Below are 23,232 nucleotides of genomic sequence, written 5' to 3'. Positions count from 1 at the left end.
GTTTTCCACTGGCATATATGAAGCATGCAAAGTGAATAGTCTTGCCCTGGGGTTCCTCACTCGATCAGAGAGACAGCCAAGGAAACTGAGACTTTGTACCACCACTAATTACTGTCTATCAGTCACAGTGGTGACAAAATTGTTTGTATACCTTCCATCTTCTCACCATTAAAACAACACTTAGAGCTGATATTCCTCTCTCATACATAGAAAACCCAAAGTTAAGAGAGATTAACTGGTTGTTCCGAGGACAAAACATCAAATGGTGGAGCAAATTTCATTTTTGGCAACTGCGAATCTAAAATTGCTGTTTAGCAACTATACTATGCAAATTTGTGTGCTATAGTAAGAAATGTGCTATTGCACATATTTGTACCATTGGTATTTAGGGATCTTCAAAGTAAATGACAGGAATGCCAGTCAAATCTACTTAGATAAAATACCCAATGTCAAAAGGGAATGTGAAATGGTAATTCAAGGATGTAAATGGATCTTATATGCTTCATGGGGTCAAGTCATGTTTTGGGATGGTTTGTCTCTTTGTACATTTTAACATACATTTTTATTAAGATATATTCATTATATGGGGGGATTTGTAGTAACAATCTTGATTGTACATTATTTACATTGCCCCCATCATCTCTCCCCATCAGCCCACTCCACCCCACTTAGAGCAGTTGCAAGAGATCTTTTAGTTCTGTTTCATATAGGTGTATGAAGTACATCAACTGTACAATGTCACCTTAATCTTCTTCCTTCATCCTCCCCTTCTCTCATTCTACTTGAACATCCCCTTCCCCTGCAAGTACCATGCTTATTTTTTAGTTCTGGTTTTCATTATTAATGTTTGAATTGACATTCAATGGGGTGTCTCAATGTATGCCCAGTGTGGGTGTGCTTTACTTTGGTCTGTTCAATCCCTTAGAATATTCTCCTTTACTCCTTGACCTACCATCCCCCATTTTTCAAAAGTTTTCAATATACATTCTCAATTGTAGAACATATTTGTAGCAATGGAGCTACTCTATGGAACTCGAGGAAGGAGAGAAAGGAAAAGACAACAAAAGAGCATCAGTAATGTAGCATACCATAAGATATGAAGGTAGAGGATATGAGGATGTGTATTGAAAGCTCACTGTACATTTGATCAAACTGATTCTATCTGGTTTTATTCTCAGATGGGCTATCCCATGTACTGAACAGGGTCAAAGAATGTCCAGATTTAATTCTTACTTCAGAGAGAAAAATAAAACACTTTTAAAATATAATTTGAGCAGATTATATTACAGTATGTTCATTTTTAATGAATCCTTTTTATCAGGGTTACACAAGTGTTCATTAAGCAGCATATAACTGATGTGAGAAGACAGTCTGTCAAAATCACATAACAAACAGGGCCTAATAAAATGGTAATTAGCATATATCTTTACAGCAGAGGATGTTTAAAAGAGAAAAATAGTTACACAGATATTGAAATAAAGAAAAAGCAAAATGTCAAAAGTGGTTATCATTACCATGTTTAGAGAAAAACAGAAAATGAAGCAAAAATCAGATTATTGCATCCCAGAGAAGGATCTTAGTAGGATTAGTGCTTGGATTTACTGAAGGTTGAGACTTCCCCAGAGCTGGACTTGGGGAAGTAGAGGTACCACCCACAGATTTTCAGGACCAACATGGAAAAAAAAATCAAAATGGAGCAATGACAATCATTCTAGCTCTTCAAGGAGCAGAGTCCAAGCAATGCAGTGAGGTCTGACAGCCTAGTAGACAAGGGAATGCTATTCAACTACTGTCCGTATATTAAGGAGATGCAGTAAGTTAAGCAAACTTGGATGTGCATATTGACCATTGATTACCTCCCTTCAGGATGTCTTTTAACTTTTCCATTTAAATGGTCTTTTTATTATTGATATATCATTATATCAGTGAGTTGCTATACATTCTGGAGACAGCAGATGTCTCTGGAGTATAAATTGGAAACATGCTTCTGGCCTGTAGTTTGCCTATAAATATTTTATTGATTGTTCTCATTTTAATGAAGTTTATTTTTCTGACTTTAATGCTTTCTGGGATATAACTAAGAAACTTTTAGTTTCTGTGAATAGTTTTCATCCATTTTAGAAGACTTATAGTGCCAGATAGGACTTAGAGGTAAAAGTCTACTGTTTTCTTTATGGATATGTAGTATTCTAACATCAATTATATAAACATTTTTCCTTTCCCATTGGAATTACTTTGCTGAATTGTTAAAAATCAATAACTGCATGAATTAGTATCTGTTTCCAAGTCCTCTATTCCATTTGATGTATTTGGGTATCTTTAACACAAAAACAAACTGTCTTGATTATTATATCATTACATCAATTCTAAAAACAGTTAACATAGTCCTTTCTGTCATTGAAGGTTCCCTTAGAAAATAAATTCAAGGAACATGACAATATTGGCCATAAGAGAGGTGGTAACACAAGTCTACTAACTGACACGTATCATTTTCTATAAAAGTCACGCGACTCACAAAATCTTCATGAAAATACCAGGAAAATTTAAGGCTCTTCACTTGCCTTTTATCAGTACTGCTTCTAATTAGAATGTGCCTCTGTTACGAACTTTAAACACAACTTTACTCTGTAGAAATCTTTCATCTCGTTCTCAAACTGTGGATCAAAGAGTAACTACTACATTATTGTAGAAAATTGAAGAAACTTTTCCCTGGTCCATAGATCAAGAATAAGATTTAAGATATGTGATGACCCCTGATTCCCCAAAATCAAAATAGTAAAAATGTATGAATTACAAGTACTAAAGTATTGTGATCTTCCTTGAGTGTGTTACTAATACCAATGTCAATGAGAACTGTTGCCTTGAGGAAAGATGTGCAATTAATGGTTGATTACATTGTCATTGAGGAGAGTGTAAACAAGCAGCCTTTGTGAGCAGAGGTTTACACCAAATAGTATAGAACAGATCTGGTGGGACACCATGTCCTTCTATAGCAATGGACTACAATGCCACATAATGGTCAAGGTCCATTGAGGAAAACATAAAATATAAGACTTGAAGTCACTGTGTATGGGATGGTAGAGAGGGCAGGTAGCAGTGAGCTTAAGAGTAAAGGGAAGGAGAGAGATGGGTCCAATAAAGATTATGTGTTGAAGAATAAAAAGGTATAAAAAAATTTCCTTTTACTTCTGACTTCGTCAGCCTTCAACCGTAGTGCACTTGGTCATGGTCATTCCAAAACTAATCCCAAGCAATAATAGCATCCTGCTTAGAGCAAGTCTGTTAAACAAATTCAGTGTATATTCAAGGAACTTTCCCATGTTTATCTAAGAGGATCATTTTCTGTTACAGCCCCAAAAGTCCAAGTTTTCCCACTACTGGTAGGAAACATCCTACCCTAGTAAACTGTGAAAGTTGAATCCCATATGTTCCAATTTACTCTCATCTATGACAATGTCAGGAGAATTATAGTTCCTTTACCAATTTTTTTAACTGCTGTTAACATTACAAAAATAAAACAAACAAATCAAAGGGTAATTGTATATAATGCAGGCACATAGCCAGACCTGGTTATCCTTCATTTGAAAAAAGAAATCCAAATAGACATATAGTGCTTATGGTCTGAAGTAAAGCTGTTAACCGATCTCTTTCAAGCTTTGTTTCCCTTATAATTCACATTTAAAGGAACATTACAAAAAAGACTGAAACCACAGAACTAAATTTCAAAAGAAGTTGATCTATGAAAAGGAAGCAGACTTTCTTTGTATGCTGTGGTTCTTCAAATAAAAGATTAGTGGTATGGTTTAACACAGCTGTGGTTACTTCAATAATAATGAAATCAGTAAGAAGTACACACACCCCTGCAATTCCTACAAAAGGTAACAAAGCGTACAGATATACTTTCTTATTTGAATAAATTTGTCTTCAAAAAGAAAAAAAATTCCAGCAAGGACATTATGTTAAATCAAAATGGAAAGAACCTTACAACCAAGTTTAAACACAAGCAAAAGAGTCAGTATACAATTTGTGCTAAGTTTCATGGTACCTAAAGATTGAATAGAAAATGGGAAATAAGAAAATGATAGATAATATTACATTTATTTTAGAAAATACTTAAAATGTCACTTGATATTAGATCAACAATATCCACCTTACTCATCTTTTTTCTCAAAAAGAAAATTAACAATACTCCTACTCTGAAAGAGACTTCATAACAATGTGTCTGAGTCACGAAATACACCTTTCAGATTCTCACTGCTGTTCCTATTGAAATAGGGGGTTTCAGTATCTTGGATGGATTCTATAGGAGAAAACCTTATGAAAACCATGGAAAACAGGAGAGACTTAGTTGTTTCAAAGTTCTCCTTTACTTTGGGTTTATTTATTTAGTATGAAATAAAATGAACCAATGTCATATCCAGGAGAATCCTATTAACTTCATATTTCAAGGGCCTTCCATAAAAGAGAAGAGCTATCAGGATGTCCCATTGTCCTGGCTTATGTTTGACAACTGCTCTTAAATAATCTCCTGAAATACTCTGCTTTCTTCATTGATGTCAAATGTTTCCTCGGCATTTTCAATATCATTCCGAAAACATTGTTAACCTAGAGTCATCATGGATATATGTTTTACATAAGCTTTATGACCAGAGGAAACTACTAACAGTACTTTAATAGAACACAAATTTGGATTAAAATGCTGTTAAATTTTTAAAGATTGTCCTCTACAATGAGATTTCTTATTCATAGGTTATGTGTCTGTTAGGGTCTTGGTATGTGAGTTACATCCTCTCCCAAATCCCTGGTCTCTCAAATAAAACACCTTGAAAACAGTTCAAATTATTTTTCCAAAATAAACTACACTTAGTCTATCATCTTCCAACTTCATTGGTGCAACAGGCTTCTAATTTCCTATCAAAAGAGCTATCAGTGGTTTACTAAACGAAAAATACTGCAACAAAACACTTGGATTTCTCCAGGTTCAAACAAGAGGCAAAGCACAGTCAAATTCTAAAACAGGCATAAATACATCATATTTTGTGTTTAGTGAAATAAAATTAGTTCAATGAAGTAGACCAAGGGCACCCTAGAAAAGGAATAGACTTGAAATCAATTGATTGGTAGATTTTTTAGACATTTTTATTGAAGGATCTATGTGACTTGAGTAAATTAATAATCTCTTGAGCATCAGAAACCGTCCACACATTAATATGTGCTACCTGTTTAGGGTGTGCTGGTTTACCCTTATCAAATAAATATAACACATCTCACAGAAGAGGCATAGTATTTATAGTTGCAAAGTATGATATATTTAATAGTTCAGGCTGAAATGTCTGTATTGTGGAAAGACTGGAGGCTGAAAATGACAATTCTTGCCCATTGGAAGATTTAATGGAAGGAACAGAGACAAAGAACTGTCTTACTCACTGCCATACTGACAAGCTAGTTTTACTGTTTTTAAACAGTGGCAGACCACTCATTACTTTTTGTTAGGATAAAATCCATAATGAAAATGAAACAGGGAAATAATATTCTTAATCAGAAAAAAATGTTAAATGGAGAAATTGTGCAGAAGGTGGGGGAATAGAGAAAATCTATTAACAGAATCTCATGATAAAACAAATCCCAAATTTCTCTATGCTTGGAAAGAAAGAAATGAGATAAGAAAACTGCTACAAAAAATACACTAAGTAAACACAAAGAAACTGTCTGCATTCTAACTACAGGGACAGATAGGTTTAGTTTCTGATCAAAACCTTCTGCTCAGGGTTTTTCTCAAGGCAACTTTGACATCTTTGTTCCTCAAACTGTAGATAAATGGGTTCAGCATGGGAACCGCAATGGTATAAAACACAGATGAGATTTTTCCCTCATCCATAGACCCAGCTGAAGAGGGTTTGAGATACATAAATGCACATGATCCAAAGAATAGAGAAACAGCAATAATGTGAGAACTACAGGTGCTGAAGGCTTTGGACCTGCCCTCAGTATACCTTATTTTGAGGATGCTAGAAAGGATGAAACCATATGAGATGAAGATGATGATAGTAGGCACAGTTATGTCTTTTCCTCCCACTATGAAAATCTCTACCTCATTGATATAGGTGTTGGTGCAAGAGAGTTGGAGTAAAGGGACAAGATCACAGAAAAAGTGATTGATGATGTTTCCATTGCAGAAGGTCAGTCTCAGGATGCACCCAGTGTGGATCATGGCATCACAAAATGCCATCAAGTAGGAACCAAGTACAAGGTAGGAACACACTTTAGGAGACATGGCAGTGTTACACAAAAGTGGATTGCAAATGGCCACATAGCGGTCATAGGCCATTGATGTCAGCACATAGCATTCAGAAATGACAAAAAAACAAAAAAAGTAGAGCTGTGTCATACAGCTCATGTAAGAGATAACATTCTTCCTTAACATAAAGTTCATCACCATTTTTGGTGTAACCACAGAAGAATAACAGAGGTCTATGAAAGACAAATTCAAAAGGAAAAAGTACATGGGAGTGTGAAGATGTGAATTCAATAAAATTAGAATTATTAAGCCCAAATTTCCCAATGCAGTGGTAACATATATTACAAGAAATAGGAAGAACAGGGGTATTTGAAGGTCAAACTGGTCTGTTAAGCCTAGCAGAATGAATTCAGTTACAAAAGAGCCATTCAAAAGAACCATTCTTCTGTGAGAGAATCTGTGGACACAGAAAAAAAAAGCATGACATGAGAGAATATTCCAGAATTTCCAATATTTATTTATCCATAAGCATGAGGGTTAGTGAGAATGTCTAAACTAACTAGTCTCAGCCAGAGAACCTGTCTTTTATACTTCTATTAGATGAAGTGACAATGCCTTCTTCTTCTTAGTGTCCTAAAATTAATACAGTAAAGACTATCAGGAACTTATCTTACTGTTCCATGTCCAGGGCTGTCATATAGATTCATGACCATTAGAAGGGAGAAGTGGCTGGAACAGTATAAGTTTGTTCTCATTTCATCATTTCCTCACTGTTTCATATCTTCCTTAAGTAGTAAAATTATAAATAGAATCCTGAGCCCCTGTTGTTGACCTCCAATGCAGATCAGTCAAGCTGGAAGTACAAACACTGTTTATAAACTAAAATAAAAGAAAGCTAGCCTAGAAATGGTTAAATTAGTGCAGAAAATGCACAAATAAGAGAGTGTGAGATTTGTCCATGGAGAGTTAACTTACTGATGAGGACATTGCAGCCCATGTGTCTACTGTCTTTCTTGACGTTCTTGGCTTTACTTTCAATGAGAGTCTCCTACCAAATTCACTTGAATATTAACATTTCTTCAAATTTAAAGAAAATGGCACCTTATACAGCCTTACACTTCATGTCAACATATGAGAACAATATGCTAAGCACAATAAGCAAGATGATAAAAGAGAAATACTACACGTCACTTCTATATGTGCAAACTAGAACATAAGCAAAGAGAAGGGAGTTGATTGGAAGAGCCAGTGGGAGACAAAAATCAGGTGATGTTGGTCAAAGGATGAAAAGGTTCATTTATGCAATGTGATTAAGTTTAGGACACTTAAAATAACAATGGTTAAAAATGCTGTACCTGGAATTTGCTAACAGGTTGCATCTTAAATTTATCTTCTAACTATTTTTATACACATATATCAAAGTACACTTGAGCTTAACTATGTACAAATGATGGATGTATTAATTAACTTCAATGTTAAGTCATGTCATAATGTATGTATTTGTCAGAACAACAAATTGTTTGTGATATATATACCATTTTACATGTTAATAATATATGAATGTGCTAAATAAAATGTAAGACATTAATATAAATAGATTTCACAACTTACCCTCCTTTGGAGGGAAAACTTTGGTGCTTCTTTATCAGTGTGATTTATATCTGTGGTCCAGCAGATAAGGCAATATGAAGATCTAAGAAGAGGTAGAACAAATTTAATAATTCATATTCCCTGGAAATTTTTCTGGGCTACTGGTCATATTTATAATCAGAACTTTAGTCTTCTAAAGCAACAGGAAAAAATAAACAGCCCATATAATTTCGTTTGTCACCTGATGAGACACCAGATGGTTTTTCATAAGTTTAATGACAAGCTTGGTTATAAGCAAGTTAGAATCTCTTTAAGTCTCTTCCCTGGCAACAAATTCCAGGTATTAAAAGAAAATGAGATGATTGCATTTACATAGTAGACCATGATGAGCCTTTTGTTCCTTAGGGATCAATATTTTACTCAGGTATTCTATTCTCTTTAGGGATTGTACTTCCTTCATACTTGAGGCAATATTGAATCCCCATCAGTTTAATCTCCTACAGGAAATCTATGTTGGATCTTTTGCACTTTTTTCCTAGATCTTTAAAGGAAATATTTTACAGAGGCTATGTCCATACTTCCTTTTCTCTTTATCTGAAATTTTCTTAGTAGTGCTACAACTTACTTCAGGAAAATTTTCACCTAAGATAGCTCCAAAATCACTTCTGTTGGGTTGCATTTCTACTGAAGTTTTATTTAATAGTTACTTCAAACTACTGCCTATATCCTGCTGAGTCCTGAATTGTAACACTTCAGGGATGAGGTCAGCAATGTATAAAATCCTTTAGAAAAGAACAGGGCTATAGATGATAGGGTCTGTGTTTGAATCCCCCCTACACTTTCTAATTATAATAACCTGGAGAAGTTACTTACATTTCTATGTGTCACTACCTTTGTAAAAATGGAATGATAAAACTCATTAATTTTTTGAACTATCCTATCGCTACATGAAAAACAATAAAAAGATGGTTTGAGTAATGGACTATATATAGGGAATAGTCTAATGACAGCTGAAAACACAGGTGCTCTGTAATGTATGAAAGGATCATGTAAATTATTCATGGTAAATTGAAAATGCACTTATTATACCTAACCTACAAAATGTTATATATTATTGTAGGCTACCTTACATGTGCTCACAGTATCTTACATAAACCTATAGTTGGTCATATAAAATATTCAGACCACTTTATACCCACTAAGGATAAGTTCATAGTCAAAGTACTTTCTATTAAATATGTGTTATTTTCACACTGTGATAAAATGAAATAAGTTGAATCACTGTGTTTTTCAGACCACCTATAGTTGTTCTGATCATTTATGGTGCATGTTCCATTATGAAAATCAAGAGAAGTTTATCACTTTTTAATTCATGTGTCCCACTGTAAGGTATGAATTCTAAATTTATATTTCTTTGTAAATGGTGCATAGTTCACAACATACATTGCTCTGTCTTGCCTATTACTTTGTTCCTGGTGGCAAGTACTGTACAGACTACATCAGGGATATTCATTAAATCTTCTAGAAATCAAATTATTCTCTATCTAAAGGCGTCTGAACTCTTCCCTCATTTCTCACATGATGAATAATAGGGTATGCATTACTATGACTTTCATCTGTTTCCCTAGCCCTCATACAAGATCAAGTCCTTTCAAGTTTTACTTAAGTTTGATACCATATTGTAATGGTTCTTAATTGATATTTTATTATTTGGTTACATTCGCTACTGTTTTAGTGATCTACATGGTGCTAGATTAAGGTCTGAACACATGGTCTTCTTCTTCCATAACTCCAGAACTTTTGGAAGAATGGCATCAGTATAGTTGCAGTATATAAGCTCTGTCTTCAATATCCACACAGATGATTGAACTAGCACCTACTCACAGAGAACAATACTCACAGTGTATCTTTACACTGATGGTTGATGTTGGCTAACTCAATTCTATGTCTGAGGAGAGTTTAAAGATTGCTGGTGATTCTACCAGTCTCTTACTGAAGAAGACAGAAGCTCTGCCCCTCAGAAGGTAAAATGTCCCCTCACTGTGTAAGATATGTAAATGGAAAAATCAGCCCTGTTGAAAATATTTAAGAAATGGGGAAGGAGGGATAAAAAAGAATGATGGAAAGGATGAATTCCACTATGGTATACTGTAAGAACTAGTTTAAATGTCACAATATACCCCCAGTACAATAAAAATTTTATTACATTATCTTATGAAAAAAATTCAAGTTCATGGTTTGTATAGCCAAGCCTTGGTGAAGAACCACTCCCTTCATTTTGTGATCACCTTAATTAATACTGAAATTTCCCAATGGTAGACTATGCCAAACTTATGGCAAAAATTCTATATTAGTCTCCATCAGATATGATAATAAACTTCATATTTAGAGTAAATTTGCCTATAAGACCATTTGGAATTTATCTTGTGTAGGACATAACTCCCAGCAGATGGCATTATGAAAATTACCTGTATTTCTTTCAGTGACTGTTACTTACTTGCATTAGTGACTTATAGATACTGTCACAAATTTCTACCTCCTTAACTGTTACAAGATGATTAAGTGATATTTATGTATGCCTCTGCCTATCTAAATGTCTTTGCATGTGTTTATTTAAAGGTGTAAATAATTTAATCAATATGCATTTTCCTACTGAATTCAAAAGTACTTCCTACTAAGCCCTGTCTCTATGGTGATGAGAGCAGAAAACGTGCCTGAAAGAGTTTGCACAGTAGAGAAGTAGTGCCCCTTCTCATATAATTAATGTTAAGTAATCATGTCATGAAACACAAGAGTGGAAGTCTCTCTCTCTCTCTCTCTCTCTCTCTCTGTGTGTGTGTGTGTGTGTGTGTGTGTGTGTGTGTGCGTGTGTGTGTATGTGTTTGTCAGTGAAATTTAGGGTAAATAGGTGTGGAGAGAGGTTTAATGAAGACTAGGGGTTGAGGAAATAAGATACAGAACTCAAAGCATCCTGTTAACTTTAGATTTCATTTGCCTTCAATCAGAGAGTACATGGTGATGGTCATTCCAAAACTAATTTTGAGCAACAATAGCAACCTGCTTACAGAAACTTTCCGTTAAACAAATTTCTGCTATAATCAGAAAACTTTCTTTCCCAACCACTAGAATTATGTTTCCTGTCATAATTTCTTTAGTAACATTCACAAAACAAAAGAAAACAAAACAAAAATTGGGTAATTCTATGTAGCATATGTAACCATCCAGATTTAGTTACACTCCTTTATAATAAAAAAAGTAGTCTTTTGTAACTAACAAAATCAACTAAATTACCTCATTTCTTATTTTGCTACCCTGAATTTTTATATAGTGCTTTTAATTTTTAAATGAATTTTACAAATAGAATAAAAGTATGACTAAAATCTAAAAGAAGTTGAATTTTTCTGAGGAGGAAACAATTTTATTTATATTTTGAACATCTTCAAATGAAAGATTAGTAATCGGGTTTAGTGCACACTTGGCCACTTCAATTAGTTATGAAATTTACAAGTGGACCTAACTCTTTATTACCTACAAAAAGTACCAAATATACAGTATAAACATGATTTTTTATTGGAATAAAATTTTATTCAGTAAGAAAAAACATTTTACCAAAAGAGACAACATAAAAAAGCAAAAATTAAAAAGAGATTTAACTGATGTTATCTGTTTTATATAAGTAGAATTCATTTAGTAAAAATCGTTCATGTTGATTTTGGAGCTATTGGCTACAGAAGGAGTGAATATTTCAAATCATATAAAGCATTTAGTAATTGTGTACATCTGAAGTCAAGTGAACAAACAACTATTTTATGCTATGTTTTGCAGTACCTGAACATTGATTGGCAAGTAGGGAAATGCACAAATAGTATATATTATTACTCTAGAAAATATTTAAATTTTCACTTGGTATTAGATTAAAATTTTTTCATCTTAGTTAATTTTTTGCCTATTTTTGCAAAAACAAAACTATCCTACATTCAAAAAGACCTTGTCACATTTGCTTTATGCAGCAAATACACATTTTGAATTCTTGCTATTCTTAGCTAAAATATGTTTTATCTTTTTATGTTTTTGTGGCAAAGGACATTGAACACAAGGTTTTGCGTGAGCTAGGCGGTCACTCTTCCACTGCAGCCATGCCCCAATCTTAATATTTGCACTCATGTTTTGAGATAGGGTCTTCTTAACTTTTGTTCAGGTTGAGTTCAAACTTGTAATCCCTTTGCTCCATCTACAAAGTACAGTATGGTATCCCCATATCCTGCTAAAAATGAGGTTTTAATACCTCAAATTCCTTATGGAAACAGCAATTGAATGCCAAGGGTAATTGGATGGATTTAGTTGTTACCAAATTCTCCTGCCTTCTAGGCTGAACCTTTCTTCAGTATCAAATAACATATACAGAGAAATTTTTTTAATGCTTAACTACTTCTACTGCTCACTAAAGAAAATAAGCAAGAGTTTCCATTTTCTCATTATTTTACTTTCTAAATTTCTTCTTCCTAGCTTGAGTTTCTACTATTGCTTACCATTTCATTACCTCAGGTTGTCCTTAATCTTCTTCGTCCCACACAAATGAGTCAACAGTGTTTTCACTGTCATTCTCCAAACACTATAAACCTTGAATCATCAGTGATTATACATTTACCAAAGTTTTATAAACAGTAAGGGGTAATTACGGAACTCCACGTTACTCTATAGAGCAACACAAACTGGTAGAACATTTTCAGTCTCACCTCAGGGAACAGATCCCAAGAATAAAAGAGAAACAGTACAATCGTGTTTACATACTGGACCGTGGTGTATTTTATGTCCCTGGGACTCAATATTTTACTTGGGCCTTCCATTTTCTTTACGGGTTTTACATCCTACATGCTTGAGCCGGTATTGAACTCTCATCTCCCCATCACTTACATCTCTAAAGGGAAATCTATTGTTGTGGTTCTTTCTCTCTTTGTCCCTACAACTTTGATAGATACATTCCACCGAGGCTAATTGTTGGTTTTCTTGTTTCCTAAGTTTGCAGGGAGTGCGGTGACTCATTTCAGGATTTTTCTCATCTGAGAAATGTCCAATATCACTCCAAATTGGCTGCATTTATACTAAAGTGTTTTTTATTTAATTTACTGGAATTTTCTGAGTATCCAGTTACTCCTCAGACATAACACTTCAGTATTGGGGTATGGCAATTTCTAAACTTCCCATAGGAATGAATGGGGTTATAGACTTAGAAGGTCTATGTTAAAGTCCTTACCCTACACTTCCTAACTATTGTTCCTCAGCCAAGTTATTTACTGCTCTGTGCCCAGGTTCATCTTTGTAAAATAGAAATGGTAAAAATATTTCATTGATTGTTGTGGTATTTAAATGAAAAAGACAAGAAAGATGATTTAAATGATTGACTGGGTAGGGGAAATAGTCAAATGTCACCCGTAAGAACACGTGTTATTGGGCCTATGAAGCAGTTATGACCAGATTAATTCTATGTAAATTAAAAATATTGTAAGCTAAAAATGCATTTAATACACCTCATTGATTGAACATCACAGCTTGGCCTAGCCTGCCTTAAATGTTCTCACAGTACTTACAAAAACAATTTGGACATCACAAATATATCAGTTACTTGTTACTATCTAAGGAAAAGATCAAAATTCAAATCAAAAGACAGTATATATTAAGTGTGTGTAACTTTCGCAATGTTGTAAAGTTAAAACTTGTATGTTCAATGGCTATAAATTAGGGACTATCTACATTTATGCTGTGATCATTTCTGGTAATGCTCCATTATAAAAATAAACATTTTATTTTTGTGTTACACTGAAAACTTTAAATTTTATAACTTATATCTCTGTATAAATGATGTATAAGTTCACAAAGCAAATTGCTTTCTTTTTTTTATTACTTTGTTCTTGGGGGTTACGATAATACAAAGTTCATAGTAGATATTCATTAAGTATTAAATATTTCTAGCCATCTATTATTCTCTACTGAAGACATTCAGAATCTTTCCTCATTACTCTCATAATAATCAATACTGTATAATACAGTGATTCTCATCCTTTCCTCCTATTTCCATATAAGTTCAGGTGCTTTTTAAGCTTTAAATGAACCTGGTACTAAATTGTAGTGGTTCCTGTCATCCTAGTATTCCCAATATTCACTCCTACTTATCCAACTACATGATTGTAGAATGATCTTTAGCACTCAGCTCTATTTATCCATAAGTCAAGAAATTTCAAGAGGAAACACACCAGCAAAATGACAGAATATAATGTCTCATTAAGTACACAGAAAATTGAGCTAGCAACGACTCATAGACAACAATAACTTGTTGATATCAGAGCTTGGGAATAGACCTCATGCATCTATGTGGGTCATAGAATTATGTAAAACATACAGTGGAAGAGTCAGAGAAATGGCCTTAATTTGAATGCATTTCTCTGTGCTGATCTAAAGGTGGACTGGTGGCATGGCATAGGGGAGAAGTAATAAGAAAGGTAATAAGAAGACATATTGTGGGGGAAGTTGACACAAGAGCAGAAGTAGAACAGGAAGCCATTCTGAACTTAGCAAATCTGGGAGCTACATAGCATGCTAGTCTGTGGGTTTCTTGATGTAAAAGCAAGGAGTTGTAATAAGAAGACATCTTGAAAATGTTCCAATCAAGCTTGCTGCTGTGTAGAACAAGTCCCTACCTTCTCTGTTCCTCTGGAACTCACAGCAATATTTTCATACCGTCATGGCCAGTATCTACATTTGACCTAGTGTACCCCTGGCCAGACACAGCTTATTGACATACGTATGTATATATATATATGTAGTGGGGTGCAGGTCAGAGACAGTAAGAAGAGTGCAGCTCATTTTGTTTCAAATTGGAGGCTATGGTGGCCAACTAAAGAGTGTCAGGAGACTGACTAGGTCCTCAGGTTGTGTGCAGGGCATCTCTGTACATTGTCCCATTTCAATGGAGAGATTTTAGTGGAAATACTGTTAAATCTCCTTGGTGGACTGGTTTGATTACTAAATAAGGATCTTAACAAATTACCTGAAGATTGTAATCCTAGTATTCTACATTGTCTGACCTAAGTGGAGAAACAAGATAAATGGTTTCAACATTCAGGAAGTGAAACTTCTACCTTCTTCCATTATTTTAAATATGGCAAACTCTCTTACATATGATACATGTGCACACATATGATTGTGAACCTTCTTCACTTTCTTCAAGAAATAAACTTCTAGTATTGTACATATAAATAGAGGGAATAAATACAGATAGTTATCTGTCTATATGGACATTTTAAGGATATTAAAGGTCTGAGTATCTCATAAAAGGAATTTTAAGCATTGCATTTATTCTATTCTTACCCTCAATTCTTCCAAAGATACCTGTGCACAAAATTATGAGCAAGTGGGGAATGCAAAGTGTAAATCAAGATTTGTCACTGATGTTCCTTTGTTCTAAGTTAGTATGGGAATTCATGTGATTCCAAGGCAAGTACTGCTCATTTATCTATCTTTTAAATTTCAAGGTATGGGGTTGTTGTGCTTCACCTGTTGGAAGAGTGTTATGTGTTTTATAATTTTGAGCTAATGTCATTTTTGCTCTTTTTCGACCATGTTACTGACTTTCAGAAATAAATAAAGACCACAAGTGTACATTATACCATCCATTCCTGTCCAACAATCTCTGGCTGAGTGACTCAGACCTAAGATGCACACTGAGGCTACAGGAGCCAGGAGACTGATGGCTGAAGCGCACAGCTCATGAGAAGCTCTCTTTTATCAGAGAGAAGAAACAGGAGTCCTGAAACCCCACAGTCTTTCTCACTTTTTTGTTTTATTTTGTTCTGTTTTGTTTTCACATGCTGGGAGGCACCATGAATGTAAACCAGAAGACTTTCTCTGGGGTTCCTCACTCTGATAAGGGAGACAAACAAGTAAACTGAAATTTTGTGCCACTATTAGATACCGTCTCCCTGTCATAGTGCTAAATGCACTTATCTTACTTTACCTTGTCTTACCTTTGCAATCATCATATGAACCAGGCATGACTCTCCCATATGTAGAAAACACAAAGCTAGGTGTAATTAATTGATTAATCCAAGGGCAAATATCAAATGGTGGAGTATGTTTCATTTTAAATAACTGTGAATTGAAAATTGATTTTCTTTTTTTTTCCTAGTGGGCATTTATTTATTTATTTATTTTATTATTTTATCATTCATATGTGCATACAAGGCTTGGGTCATTTCTCCCCCCTGCCCCCACCCCCTCCCTTACCACCCACTCTGCATTATGCAGATATATGTGATACAGTGGAATATACTATCACACAACTTTGTACCATAGACATTTAGGGCACTTTCAATTTATTTATAGGAATGCATATCAAATCCACCTATACAAAGCAGCTTGTGATAGAAGAAATTATGACACTGAATATTCAAGGGTGTAAATGTGTCCTGTATGCAGGATGGGATCAAGTCTTGTTGGAGGGCTGTGTCTGACTTTGTACACTTGATTGACTTGACCTTATCTTTTTAAAATCTCAGATGGACTCTCCCATGTAGTGAAATGGATCACTAGAATCCCCAAATTAATTGTCACTTTGGGAAGAAAAATAGACTCTTTAAAACTAATTTTAGCAAGAAAGTCTTCTATTATGTAACTATTTCTAATGAATCCTAGTCATCATTGTTTGGTGTGTGTTAATTGAACAAAACATATATGTTACATGGCAAGACAGTCTCTCAGAATAACATAAAGTGGTTCCCTATAAAAGAAAGGAACCAGTCAACAAAAATAACGTGCTATGTGTTTTCAACAGAGGATCTTTAAAATAGAAAAGTAGTTATGCAGATATTCCAGGAAAGAAAGAACAAAAAGTTAGCAATGAGAAAATATGAATATTTATAATCTAGGAAGATTAGCTCTCCTTCCAAGGAATGGGAAAAACAGAAACGGTGCAAATTCTAGAGCTCTTCTCAAAGAGCTCAATGAATTAGCAATTGGATTATCTGATAGTTAGAGGTGCCCAAGAGCCAGTAGTTCATCATCTCAAATACAGACACCAACTAGAGGTTGATGTGTCTACCACAGATGGACATGTAGTCCAGGCAATGCAGCAAGGGCTAACAGCATGGTGAGCAACAGAGCTCTGTCCAGTTATTGTCTGTATAATAACAGGATGCAGCAAGTTAAGCTCGCTTGCATGTGCACATTGGCCATTTGATTGCCTCATGTTAAGAAGTTTTTTGTAAAAAAATGTTTGTCCACATTTAAATGGTGTATTTGTTATTCAGATAATTTTATATTAGTGAGTTGTTATATATTATGTGTACAATAACATTATTGCTTTATTAACATCATCTGCTTTATCTACTGCAAATATATTATTCTATACTATGGTTGCCTAAAAATATTTTGTTGATAAATATTTCTTATTTTCATGAAGTTTATCATCTGTTTTTTCTTTTGGGTTTAGTGCTTCCTAGGATATGACTAAGAACACTGAGCCAACATCATCAGAGTGGTTTCCTATATGTACTTACAGAATTTATACGCTTTAAGCTTTTGTGCATAGTATTGATCCATTTTAGAGGAATTGCTGTACCTGTTGTTAGATAGAGGCCAAGGCTACTGTTTTATTTATTCGTGTGTCGTATTCCAGCATCAGTTACATGAATTTTTTTCCTTTCCCAATGGAATTATTTTGCTGAGTTTTTAAAAATCACCTCATCTCAGATATCTTCTGAATTTCTATTTTGTGTGATGGATTTGTACACCTTTATCACAAAAGCTATCTCCTTTCATTTTCATATCATTATATCAATTCTAAAACCACTCAATTTAAGTCCTCTCTGTCATTTAAGTTCTAGTTAGAAGATGAGTTCAAGAAATGATAATGCTTCCAAGACATTTATTATGGTTCACGTTTGTGAAGGATAAAGTAGGAGGCATCAGTAGTTAGTGATGAAGGCCTCAGACCAGAAGGGAAGTCTGACACCTGTGAAAGGAAAGAGAAATGGAAGGATTGTGTGGGAAACACTCAGACTACAGTGCAATTCTAAACATTCAGACTGCAGTTCTTGGTCAGGATGACAGAAAGTATCCAAGCCAATAAGACCAATAAGAAAAAAATTTCTTTTGTGTAGAAATTGGCAAGTTCCAGTTGACCCACATCCTATGCTCACTCACTGACTAGGGAATTTCAGAAGAAGCATTGGATCATCCTGAATACTATGGTACACAAAAAGCAGTACCAGCTACAGAATTCTAAGAACTGTGTGCCAAAGAGTTGTTTCTCTTAAGAGGGAACTGAGTAGAAATTGCTGAGACTGACACAATCACTACAAAAGAAAAATTAAGCCTCACAAATTGTTTTTATTTATTGGTGATGTCATCATTTATTTTATTTTGTTGTTCACTGTTTATTATAGTAAAATTTTATTGATGATATCTCAATAAGATACTCTTAATTTAACTGAAGTTTCTTAATCTCAAATATTTCTAACATTTCAAATATGTAAAAGGGAAAAAGCATTTAGAGAAACTATGTGAAACAATCTCTGTGTTAGAAGTGTTATGATACAAAATCTACATAACCTTACTATGTTTGTAGAATGACAGTTTATTATTATTTATGTGCACTGATTTTTCATAACCAATCACATTGGATAAGTAAAATATAGTAAAATATTCTGTTAATGTAGTGCAGATTAACTCCTGTTACTAATATAAAAATAAAGGCAATAATTAGAGTAAAAATCAATGTTTTTTCTAAATGCCGGATGCCATTTAAGATAATAATTAATGTAAGTTTATTATACATACCTGTATTCCCCCACTCGAATCCTACACACACAAATATTATTTCTGTCATTATCTTCTGTTATTTTTTCTTTGGAAATAGAAGGTAGAGTTTTACATATTTTCTTCAACATTAAATGGGCTCTGACTGGTTCTCAGAAGCTTCTATCTTGTGATAAATGTAGTGCCATTAGTCAAAAGGAACACAAAAATTATGCTTAAAAACAAATGTTGTGAGTAAACCAGAACAAAGTGAGAATATGGCTATCTTTAAGTTTTACATGGCTGGAAATGAAGATATTTCATCATATTCTGAGACTTAAGACAATACTGAACATAATGAAAATGCTTCTAACATATTTGGAAAGAAATTTAATTTTCAGAATCTATAACAATTACCATTTAGTTCACTATTAGGAGTAGCTCAGGAGAGAGAAGGACTGAAAAAGCAATAATAAAAAATATCAGTATATACGGTTCTTAATGAACATGACTTTATCTATCTAGAAAGATGTAGGAAGTAACACAGATACAGAACCATAAAACAAGATTATCCATAGAAGTGGTAACACAAGTATAATAAGCCACATATATCATTATCTGTACAAGTCACATGTGTATGAACAAAATCTCTTCATGACAACCACCAGGAAAAATTAAAGTTCTTCAATTGCCTTTTATTAGTACTGCTTCTAATAAGAATGTGAGTCTGCTGTGAGCTTTAACAATGACTTTCCTCAGTGCAACACTGACATTCTTGCTCCACAAAATGCAGATCATTAGTGTAGAAAACAGAAGAAACTATTCCCTGGTCCATAAACCCAGAAGAAGATTTAAGAAAAATAATGATCCCTGATCATCCCAAAATCAAAATAGCGATGATGTATAAGTTATAAGTACTAGCAGGTTTTGAACTTTCTTGAGCATTTCTAATAGGAAAAATGCTAGTGATGATAAAAACATAAAAAATTAGGATGCTATAACCGGGAACTGTGATATTAGTACCCATGACAATGAGAAATGCTGCCTTGTGGACAGAGGAAAGTTGGAGAAGGCAAGTATGTCACATAAGTAATTTTTGATGATGTTAGCATTGAGAAGATTAATCTAAACATGGAGGCTGTGTGAGTATACACTTCCACAAACTCTATCACATAACATGTGGGGTGGGTAGGTAGGAGTAGCAAAGAAATTCAGATTAAAGAGGAGGAGAAAGATGGGTTGAATAAAGGGTAGTTGTTGAAGAAATAAAAGAATTGAATAAAAGCTCTTTTTGCTTCTGACTTCATCAGCCTTCAACCAGATTGCCCTGATCATGGCCAGTACAAAACTAATTTTGACCAATAATAGCAGCTTGGTTAGAGTGACTGTTATGCATATTCAATCTATAATATATAAACTTTCTTTGCCATCTTTAACAAAGAGACTAAGAGATTAATTTTCTGTTAAAACCCAAAAAAGTCCAAGCTATTCTACTACTGTAGAAACATTACCACCTTAGTACACTGGCAAAAACAAATGCCAGGGATTCCAATTTACCTTAATCTGTGACCACTTCAGTAGAATTAGGTCTCCTTTAATAATTTTCCTCATTCACATTGTGCAAATAAAACAAACAAAAGAATAACTCTGTATAGTACATGTAGACACACAGACTTGGTTATCCTTCCTCTGAAAAAGAAATCCAAATAGACAAATATAGATTATGGTGCAAACTAGAGCTGTAAACTACCTCTTTCCAAACTTTACTGCCCTTAACTTTCACAATGTGCATTCAACTTTTAAAACAAAATTTTAGCTGTGCGCTGGTTCTCATGCCTATAACCCTACCTGTGTCAGAAGGTAGAGATCAGGAGGATCACAGTTCAAATCCAACCTAGGCAAATAGTCTTCGAGACCCTATCTTGAAAAACCCAACATAAAAAGGGCTGGTGGAGTGGCTCAAGGTGTAGGCTTTGAGTTAGCCCCAATACTGCAAAAGAAAAAAATTTTAAAGGCTAAAAACATAGTATTAAATTTTAAATGAACTTAATCTTTCATTAAAAGCAAACAGACTTTCTTTGTATTTCTCTTTCATCAAATTGAGCATTAGTAATCTAGTTTAACCCACTCCTGGTGACTTCAATAGTAATGAAATAAACAAGGCATGGACACAACCCTGCAATTCCTTCAAGAGTACCAAAGAGAAAAGGTGACATTTTCTTATTTGAATAGATTTTTTTAACAAAAAATTTTACCAACAGGAACAGTATGTAAAAGAAAAAATGAAAAAGAAAAACCTTACAACCATGTTCAACTCCTTTATGTAATTAGACTGCATAGAGTAAAACTAAAGCATGTTGATACTGGAGCCATTGGAGAGGAACAAGTGTTCACTTCAAACATAAATAAAGCATATAGCATTATTGTGCTTCTAAAAAAAAGCAAATGAATCAACAAAAAGTTTTGCTACATTTCAGAGTACTTAAATATTGAACGTAGACAGAAAAATTTGGAAAAAGTACAGATCATACCCTTTATCCTAGAAAATATTTATATTGTCCCCTGGTATTGGATCAACAATATTCTCCTTACTCATCTTTTCCCTATTTTTTTCAAAAAGCAAATTAACACTACCACTATTATTGAAAAGACTTCATCACAATGCATTTTAATCAACAACTAATACACCTCTTGAATTCTCACTGTTCTTCCAGCTTAAATATGAGGTGTTAGTTCCTTAAATTTCATAGCAGAACAACATATGAGAGCCAAGGAAAAACAAGAGGGACTTAGTTGTTTCAAAGTCCCTCTTCACTTTTGGTTTATTTTGCAATAAATAAAATAAGCTGATGTCATAGCCAGAAAAATCCTACATACTTCATATTTTTAAGGCTTTCCACAGAAGATAAGGCAGACACTCCCATTTAACTAGCATGTGCTTTGACAACTGCTTTCTGTATTGCCTTCTGAAGTTGTGTACTTTCTCTATCACCCACAAATGTCTCTAATGCATGTTCAGTGTTATTCCCCTCAAACACTGTTATCCTAGAGACATCATGGGTTATAAGATTTAGCAGAGCTTTATGACTAGTGGAGGCTACAGTACTTTATAGAATAACACAAATTTAGATTAAATTTCTGTTATATTTTCATTGATTGCTCTCCACAAAGACATCTCTTTTTATAGGCTATGTGTGTGTATAGGTCTTGGTATATGTGTTCCATCTTCTCACATGTCCTTGGACTGTCTAATAAAAGAACTTGTAAACATTTCAAATTACTTTTACCAAATGAATCAAACTCCAACTTGAACCAGTCGTTTATGAACTACACTGTTTTAATAAGCTTCCACTTTCCCACCAAAAAGAACCATTAATTGTTTTCCTGAATCAAAAAATATTGCAACAAATACGGATTAATTTGGGTTGCAACCAAGGAAAATGCATAATCAGATTCCAAAGTAGAAATGTTAACTCATATTTTATGTTTATTGAAATAAAACTAATAAATGAAGTAGATACATGGCATAATAGAAAAGGGAGTGATTTGAAGCCAAGAGACTAACTGCCTTTTCTGGATATTTTATTTATGAATTTCTGTTACTCAAAGAAAATGTTAATCTCCCTGAGCATCAGAAACCTGTTCATATGACATACATATGTATGTAAATATATGTCGGTATATAGCCCAGTGTAGTATGTGCAGCATTGTCTTTCCAAAATAAACATAACATATAACAAAGGCAAGTTTAATGCACAGCTTTTACAATTTAAGATGTGTTGTATTTAATAATTTATGCTGTAACACCAGTAATGTGAAACAGCAGAATTTGAAAGTGACAAATTCCTGCCCAGTAGAGATATAAAGCCAAAAGCAGAGACAGAGTGTCTGGTTCACACTTCAAAAATAGTGGTAAACAGTAAGTGTCCTGCAAAATGACACACTGTCAAAGTAGTGTTATTTAGTTGCTGAGCTACTGGGGTTCTATTGAGAAAGTCCTTGCCTATACCTATTACTTCCAGAACATTCCCTGTTCTTTCCTGTACTAACTTCAGAGTTTTACGTCTGATATTAAGGTCCTTGATCCATTTTGAGTTGACACCAGTATAGGGTGATAAACATGGATCTAGTTTCAGTTTTCTGCAGATGGATAATCACTTTTCCCAGCAACATTTGTTGAAGAGGCTATCTTTTCTCCATCATATATTTTTGGCAACTTTGTCAAAAATAAGGTGGCCATAGCTGTGTGGATTCATACCTGGGTCCTCTATTCTGTATTTCTAAACTTAAGAGACACCCACAGAGTGAAAGAAAATATTTGCCAGCTATTCATCATACAAAAGACTGATAATGAGAACACACAGAGAACTTAAAAAACTAAACTCTCCCCAAATCAATGAACCAATAAAGAAATGGGCAACTGAACTAAACAGAACATTCTCAAAAGAAGAAATTCAAATGTCCAAAAAGCACATGAAAAAATGCTCACCGTCTCTAGCCATAAAGGAAATGCAAATTAAAACAACACTAAGATTCCACATCACCCCTGTTAGAAGAGCCACTAACAACACCACTAACAACAGGTGTTGGCAAGGATGTGGGGAAAAAGAAAC

The 23,232-nt window shown here is 34.2% G+C and overlaps 1 protein-coding gene across 1 annotated transcript; it reads right to left on the bottom strand.

Moving 5' to 3' along the window:
• Positions 1-5,749: 5,749 nt before the first annotated feature.
• Positions 5,750-6,679, bottom strand: LOC109678169 (olfactory receptor 8B3-like). Its single transcript, XM_020153826.2, has one exon. The coding sequence runs from the start codon at positions 6,677-6,679 to the stop codon at positions 5,750-5,752; it is 930 nt and encodes a 309-aa protein (XP_020009415.1).
• Positions 6,680-23,232: the final 16,553 nt, after the last annotated feature.

The sequence above is a fragment of the Castor canadensis genome, chromosome 2 (assembly GCF_047511655.1).
Source record: "Castor canadensis chromosome 2, mCasCan1.hap1v2, whole genome shotgun sequence".
Lineage (NCBI taxonomy): Eukaryota > Metazoa > Chordata > Mammalia > Rodentia > Castoridae > Castor > Castor canadensis.
This window is presented reverse-complemented; position numbering and strand designations above follow the sequence as displayed.

What these genes read in the sequence shown, in the direction of transcription:
- LOC109678169 (XM_020153826.2), bottom strand. Translation starts at nt 6,679, where the DNA reads ATGGTTCTTTTGAATGGCTCTTTTGTAACTGAATTCATTCTGCTAGGC.